The following is a 7,512-nucleotide window of genomic DNA, read 5'->3' on the forward strand; positions in this document are numbered from 1 at the left end:
GGATGAGGACCAGAGGGCCTGCTCACCAGTGCAGCGGGAGCGGCAGGGAAGGAGGGCAGAGAGCTGCTCACCAGTCGGGCGGTAGCCGGGAGCGGGCAGACGGATGGCTGTACGCGGAAGGGTGCTAGATAAGCGCGGGGGTCATAGTCATACGCAGCGGTGCAGTCATAATAAGCGAGGGGTGGCAAGGCGTGGCGAGGCGGACGCCACTGCAGGCCAGGGCGCACCAGAGCACGGCGAGGCACTGCGTCGCCGTTGCACCATTCGCGCACTGCATTGCATTGCACTGCATTGCATTCGCTGAGCGCGCGCCAGGCACCAAGGGGGGGCCCGGGGTCGGGCGGGCCGGGGCCGGGCCGGCCGGGCACCCGCAGAGGGCGTCCTGGCCACAGTGGCGGCGTGGCGCGGCGAAGGCAGGGTGGCTCACGTAATAGTACAACGAGTGCACTGCACAACCCCCCCCCCCTCAAACCCCCCGCCCGTCCGCGCGACGGCCGGCCGGCGGCCGGAGCTGTGCTACAAGCTCGCAGAGAGTAAAGTCCCCACACACACCCACATAACGATACGGCAACTGTCACCTGAGCTAGAGCAGGTACAAAATACGAAAAACGCTTGGACTGTGGGCAAAAAGACAAGTCGAAAAGCGTGTTGTTGGATCTAGTGCATTGTTCGAGCCCCTCCCCCTCCCCCTCCCATTCCCATTCCCGCAAAATGTGATTAGCTATCATGGAATCATCCTTTAGCTTTGACAGCAAATATTTTTGGACAGTCTCCTAAAGACTGTCTCTACCAGAAGAAAAAGCCTATACAGCGCAGAGCGGGCGATCGGCGAGTGTCATTTTCGGGCCCTTTTCGGGGCATTCAAAAAAAGGTTGGGCGTGTTTTGCATGTGGAATAAAGCATTCCGGTAAAACGGCAAAACTGAAATGCAGAAGAATACAGGAAACAAGAAAACGGAAGTCACCATGCTAAAGCATAGCGAATTCCGGTTTCTTCTTCCCCGCATTCTTCTGCATTTCAGCTTTACCGGAATGCTACATTGGGCAAGCTTGGGTACGGGATTAAGATAGATACTAGAAAAATGTGGGATTGCCGCTATTTGGGGATTTGGGAAGGATTGGAAACTAACTGGCAGCCCGAAAAGACACGGAAAAAAAACATTCTCTGCTTCAGTCAAACATTAGCTGAACCAGCGAATATATTGACTGGTATCTGGACAGACAATGTTATTAGCTCTGAGAGACAATACTGTGTCTGACACAGTCGGAGCTTTAATATTGATGGAAACAACTAGTTTCGACTTTGACAGCACACGTGATATTGCCTGCGACATGTTATAATGTTCGCAGTGCTACTGAGTTTTGACATCTCTTCCAGTCCACCTTTTGTCGTTTAGTCTAGCGAAAGAAGATTTCACTATCTCAGTTGAAACCATTCGTATTTCCCGCGAATCTACGTCTCGCTGCACCGCCTGCTGCGACTCGCCAGTACGAACTCGTCGGTCTGGTTCGTGCAGACAGAATGCCGGTTAAAAGAGGTGAAGTCAACATGATTGTTCCAGTGCATAACATAATTTGCCGCAACTATAAATTTAAGTGGCGCGCTCATCATGTCCGCCGAAGAGTTGCCCGCACTTCTGCGCAGCTGGGGCTTGGGTGACGACGCCATCATCCGGTCGTTCAGTGGTAAGTCGATTTGAGGCCCGATGTTGTCATGCTTGTCAAAAGTTAATTTATTTTCCACCAAAACTCAACTAAAAATGTACATAATAAGGTATTTTCGCCACCCTTTTCCTGTTCGGAAGTTATTTATACGTCATTTTCCTTGCCGAACTTGTGATATACGAGTGAACTTCAACTCTTGTCTGTTGCGACTAGGTTAGAGTGTAGGCTTTTAGCCATGTGAAATTACGTTTTTATATCAATGTTCAACGAAACTCATTGGTTTGATAGACAGTCGATTATTTTCTTATTATTCTCGTTCCGATACATGTCTACTTGTCGTTCAGGAAATGTGACTGATCATTATGTTGTCATTGCTTGAAACATTCTCTCTTCACCGTTCATTCAAACCTTGTCGCGTTGCAGGTTATGCTCTCGTAGTGACTTAATTTGAAAGTTTCAAAATGCAGATTACCTCTGCCTTGACATTTATCCCCTCTTTTGCGATGTTCGAGGTTATGTATTTCCGATCAAATTTTGTATTAGCAATCAATTTTTAATTCCTCTGTTTCTGTAACTTTTTCAGATAATGATGTGTCTGTAGACCGTCTCCTCGGGCTGACTGAAGAAGAAATCAAGGAGCTGATTCCGAAGGTTGGTCCTCGCTCAACTTTTAAATCGAAGCTCAAAGAATTCGCCCCAGCTGTAAGTTTATCATTATCTTATTGGACTCTATACCTGAAATACATTATAACAAAATGATATTTTATTTCAGCTTCAAGCCAGAACTCCCTCAACATCAGCTACCTCTACCAGTAATGATGAGCAGATTGAACAAGATCTAGACGATGTTGATGATGGTGAACCAACTGCTAAGAAAGCTCGACAAGACACTGACAGCCTCAGTCCCGATGAATTTCGGGAGAGTTTATTAAAGGCGCCGGAAGTCAATGTGAGTTAAAATTTGGTCTTGGAGTGATTGTTTTGCTTGTATCATTTCTTAGATATTTGTCTCTTTTCCCCAGAACCTCCACACTGTCCTCAAATCCCAGCTGCGTGGGTTAATGGTGTTAGGTCATCACAAAACCCACGAAGTTTTAGACAGCGACTGCAGAGACCACCTCTGCGAGCTTGTCATAAACAACGAGTTGGCTTCAGATCATTCTAAACTGTAAGTAAAGTTAGATTAACGTTAAATATTTGAATATCTTGAATATCTATTAGTAATGACAATATCTGAAGTATGATCTTTATTAAATTTATATCCACAAAACGTTTAGTGGGATAATTTTTAAAATTTGTACTTGGATACTTGAAGACAATTTTAATCTGTTTTGGGGATTACCTCAATTGTCATGTGGAGCTGTGGTTGTTCTTTTAAATTGAATGTCAGAAACCTCTAGATTGTTTTCAGTGTTGTAAATCAGTACTATTCTTGCAACAAACTTTTCAGTCCACAACCCCAAATGGAATACACAGTTGCCTAACACAATGCTTTTATGTTTTTCAGCATTGAGGATGAAGGATTTTTAAAACTTGCTGAAAAAATTAAAAAATTATTTCCCACTGAAGAAATTGTATGTACACTTTGATTTAATCTTTTCAAATGCCATCATACTTCTACCATGCTACTATATATATAATTAAAATGTTACTTATTTCACTTTCTTTGGTTTTGTAGGAGACATGGCATGCTTCATCACGAGATAGCAAAGGCAATCTTGTTGTGACGGGTCGTTTAAGGACCAAGTATGATGCAGTGCGTCGAGGCCTGATTCGTGCAAATTTAATTGAAAGTCGGCGCTCTGCAAAGAAATCTAATAACTCTGTTATTCCTGATGGTAGTACTTTGCACATTACTGAAGTATTTGTTTCTCTCAGTTTTATTCTAATTTCCTTTCATCTGTCCCAGATTCCTTTAACGCTGATGATGATCCCGAGATTTCCTGGTTAATGACTAATGATAGCCCATGGACTGAAGTGCTGACTAAGTGGGATGCCAGTGTTGCTGTGAGAAGACAAATAGTACTTCACCTCAAATACTACTCGGAGTACATTGAGAAGTTTCCTGCTCTGCGAACGCAGTTGGGTTGGGAACTTGTAAGTAATAATTAATATGGCCTGTCTGAACTATTTGTAGAATTAAATGGCTCACTCTAAGCAGTGGGTTTAAGAACTGTGGAATTCACTGCAATCAACTTGAAATTTTCCAAATTGATAAGACACATTTTAAAGCTTTCACAAATCTTTTATTTCTTTAAAAGCTAGTCTAGTCATTTAACTCGAATCAAAGGAAAGCTGCTATTGATTCATTGTTTTGTTTTGTTTAGATCGCACAAGATGGAGTTGCTATCGAAGCCAAGCTTGCTCAGCCTGATTGGCGCAAATGGGTAGATGTTATGATCAAATTGATTCGTAGAGAAAAGGGGAAATCTGAGTTTTTGAAAGAAACAAATCTGTCTGATGGTAAGTACTATGCTATAATAACTTTATTGCGAATTCATTTTGCTCTCACAAGATTAAGTTTCATTTTTACCCCTTTCTGCAGGTCATAAATTTGCTGCAGTTTGGTTGGCACTACCATCTCTTTGGAATGTGAAAACCATTCCTAAGTCTCCAGCTGCAGGTAAAAAAGACACATGCTGGAGGCCTTCTATGTCAGAAATACAGCATGGAGTATGCATTCATGCGACTGTGAGTATTTTACTTTATACTAAGATAGGTGTGAGATTGATTTTAATTTTTAACGAAAGCACATCTTTTAGCATTTTAAGTATTAGCTGCTTTGATAATTTGACAATTTCACAACGGTGCTACTTAGTCCTGTGTTGTGTAGCAAATGAACCTTCTAACTGATTCAATAGCATCTACATGTCTGGTTTTACCTTTAAAATTTTTGCTATCTATGTCCTTTGTGAGAAATCAATTTCAATACCACATTTGATCTATGTTGAGTACAAAGTACTCTGCATTTGCTTACTAATTTCTAACTTTATTTTCAGACTGTACCAGAAATAATTGAGAAGGTGTCTGCTAAGAAGCTTACATTAACAACCTATCATTTTGGTTTGCTTCCTCTCCCTGTTTTGCTTGGGCCTGTTGAAAACATACGGCAATGCTTCATTGTGCTAGATGAGCAGCGGTGGGAAGTTGACAGTGTTTTTGAAGCAGTTTTTGGAGTGTTCCGCATGTCCTTTGGACTTCATTCAAACTACCCACCTGAGGCTCGTCATGCTTGGCTGTTTGTTCAACAAACATTGTTTAATATTCAAACTGCTAATGACTATCAGAAGTACCCAAGATTGAAAGCTACAATTGCTGCTCGTCTTAAGGAATTTTCTCTACTCTCATCATGAAGTGCCCACACTGCGACGTGCTTGTAGTGTCTGTGGATGCATATTTAGCACACAAGAAAATATCTCATCCAACTAAGGACTTCGTGTGTTTACGGTCTTGTGGTAGGCACTATCCTCAGCCTCAATCTTTTAAACAACATTTTTCAAAGACTTGTCCAAAATTGGTGTTCAATGTGGAAACTCCTACTTCAGAGACTCCTAGTTCTAATGAGACTCCTAGTTCTAATGAGACTCCTAGTTCTAATGAGACTCCTAGTTCTAATGAGACTTCTAGTACTGCTATTTGTGAGAATGATTCTTCTGGGCATAGCTCTGTTAACTTTACTGAAAAATTGCAATCTGAAGCAGACACAGTTGTCAGTAGATTGTATTCCAAATCCAAACTGCCTCGCCAGTATGTACAAGAAATAATTGAAGAAGTCAGTGCATTTTTACAAAACACTCTTGTTAATTATAAGAATGCCATTGCAGACAAATTTGCTGATAACAATGAAGTTTTAAATGCACTATCTTCTGAAATATGTCAATTTAAAGATCCATTCTCTCACTTGTCTACAGAATACCGTCGACTGAAATATTTTAAAAACCTTGGAGACTTCATTCCTCCTGTTTCATATCAGATTGGGAAATTGGATTATACTGTTAGTAGTGACAATGGTCCTGTTTTGAAAACTAAAACATGTACTGGTCAAAGTGTGCCAATACATATTGTTTTAAAAAAGTTTCTTGAAGTTCCCAATAATTTTAGTACTATTGTTTCTCATATGAAATCCTTAAAAAATGGTAATGGTGATTTTAAAACCAACTTCATACAGTGTAAACTTTGGGAGAAACGGCGTGCTAACTTTTCCACCTCTGATATAGTACTGCCTCTTCATACTTATTATGATGATTTTCAATGCAACAATTCACTCGGTTCCCATGTTCTCAATTTGGGTGGTGTTTATGTTCAAATCCCCTGCCTCCCAGAGGAGTGTCAGAGTGCTGTTGAGAACATTTTTCTTGCTCTTCTGTTTGAATCAGATTATCGGTCCAAACTTTCTGATGAAAAAGTCTTTGCTCCACTAATTTCTCAATTGATTCATCTAGAAAAAAACGGTATTCTTATTGATCTTCCAGAAGGCGAGGTGAGAGTTTATTTTGTAACAGGTTTACTTCTGGGTGACAATAAGGGTCTTAACTCCATATGTGGTTTCACTGATTGTTTTTCGGCACTCTTTTGCTGCCGCTTTTGTAAGTGTCACAAAAATGATCTGCATTTTCAAACTTCTGAGAACAGTGCCCTCCTAAGAACTGAAGATTCTTACAACATTGATGTAGAAATTAATGATGTTTCTGCCACTGGGGTTCTAAAGAATTCTGTTTTTAACAAGCTACCATCTTTTCATGTATGCTCTAATTTCAGTGTTGATATTTTTCATGATTTGAACGAAGGTTGTTGTTCTTACGTAATGATTCATGTTTTGAAACATTGCATTCCTGAATATTTCAGTCTTGAACTCTTGAATGATAGAATTAAGCTACTTGCATATGGGCCTTGTGATTCAAATCGCATGCCTCAAGTCTCTCTTGGTAAAGCTAAGTTGCGAATGTCCGGATCTGAAATGATGATGTTTGTTCAAATGTTTGGGCTGTTGGTCGGTGACAAAGTTCCAAACTATGACAGACATTGGGGCTTATATTTAAAGCTTCGTAAAATTGTATCTCTTTGTTTATCTAAATCAGTACCTGTGCACCAATCTGTATACTTAAAGGTCCTCATTGAAGAATTCAATACTTTATATGTGGAAGTGACAGATGATAATTTAAAACCAAAATTTCATAATTTGGTTCACTACCCAACTATTTTAAAGGAAAGTGGGCCAGTTTCTCATCTCACTACTAGTCATTTTGAACGTAAGCATCGCACACTTTTGATGCCTGCTCACGCTACTGAGTCACGCAGGAATATAGCTCTAACTGTGTCTATACAGCATCAGCTACAACAGTGTTACCGGTTTCGATCAAAAATGCCTTTGTTGCCTAAAATCAAGTATGGCCATCTGTGTGAGGAATTTCTGTCTGATCTTAAAAATACTAGTTTTGTGGAATCTTTACCTACTAGTATGCAGAGTCTTAAGTCTTTTGTTACCACCAGCTGGGTTAATATTAAAGGCACTAAGTATGCCCCTGGAATGGTGCTCCTGTTGAAAGCAGAGCCTGTATCATTTGGCCTGTGTGAAGCTATACTTGTTCATGATGATGACATCATTTTTATATTTTCTCGTTTGATCACTATTGGTTTTGATGACCATATTGATGCATATGAAATTAATTTCTCCAATGAATGGTCTAGTATTAAGGTGAATGAATTGTATGATTACTTACCATTAAGTATCCACACATCATCTAGTCTTGATAAAAGTTATGTTTTACCTAGATATCAATTGTAATTTATTGTGTATCGTGTGCTGTTTTTTGATATGTTTTTCTATAATATATTTGAATTATAAGTC

The 7,512-nt window shown here is 40.3% G+C and overlaps 2 protein-coding genes across 2 annotated transcripts; both read left to right on the top strand.

The window, feature by feature from the left end:
* Positions 1 to 709: 709 nt before the first annotated feature.
* LOC113216767 (uncharacterized) lies at positions 710 to 5,147 on the top strand. Its single transcript, XM_026436589.2, has 10 exons — positions 710 to 1,685; positions 2,248 to 2,366; positions 2,437 to 2,613; positions 2,687 to 2,832; positions 3,172 to 3,238; positions 3,343 to 3,502; positions 3,574 to 3,761; positions 3,992 to 4,127; positions 4,210 to 4,355; positions 4,664 to 5,147. The coding sequence occupies exons 1-10, from the start codon at positions 1,610 to 1,612 to the stop codon at positions 5,015 to 5,017; spliced, it is 1,569 nt and encodes a 522-aa protein (XP_026292374.2). The 5' UTR covers positions 710 to 1,609; the 3' UTR covers positions 5,018 to 5,147.
* Positions 5,148 to 5,188: 41 nt separating this feature from the next.
* Positions 5,189 to 7,449, top strand: LOC113216762 (uncharacterized). The gene is made up of 2 exons (XM_026436581.2): positions 5,189 to 5,411; positions 5,489 to 7,449. Exons 1-2 carry the CDS (start codon positions 5,189 to 5,191, stop codon positions 7,447 to 7,449), a joined length of 2,184 nt encoding a protein of 727 aa, XP_026292366.2.
* Positions 7,450 to 7,512: the final 63 nt, after the last annotated feature.

This window comes from Frankliniella occidentalis, unplaced genomic scaffold, assembly GCF_000697945.3.
Source record: "Frankliniella occidentalis isolate FOCC.00 unplaced genomic scaffold, Focc_3.1 Scaffold8, whole genome shotgun sequence".
Lineage (NCBI taxonomy): Eukaryota > Metazoa > Arthropoda > Insecta > Thysanoptera > Thripidae > Frankliniella > Frankliniella occidentalis.

Coding starts and splice junctions, on each gene's coding strand:
- LOC113216767 (XM_026436589.2), top strand. CDS start 1,610: ATGTCCGCCGAAGAGTTGCCCGCACTTCTGCGCAGCTGGGGCTTGGGT. Junction 1,686..2,247: donor CATCATCCGGTCGTTCAGTG/GTAAGTCGATTT, acceptor TAACTTTTTCAG/ATAATGATGTGTCTGTAGAC. Junction 2,614..2,686: donor TAAAGGCGCCGGAAGTCAAT/GTGAGTTAAAAT, acceptor TCTTTTCCCCAG/AACCTCCACACTGTCCTCAA.
- LOC113216762 (XM_026436581.2), top strand. CDS start 5,189: ATGTGGAAACTCCTACTTCAGAGACTCCTAGTTCTAATGAGACTCCTA. Junction 5,412..5,488: donor AAATCCAAACTGCCTCGCCA/GTATGTACAAGA, acceptor ATGCCATTGCAG/ACAAATTTGCTGATAACAAT.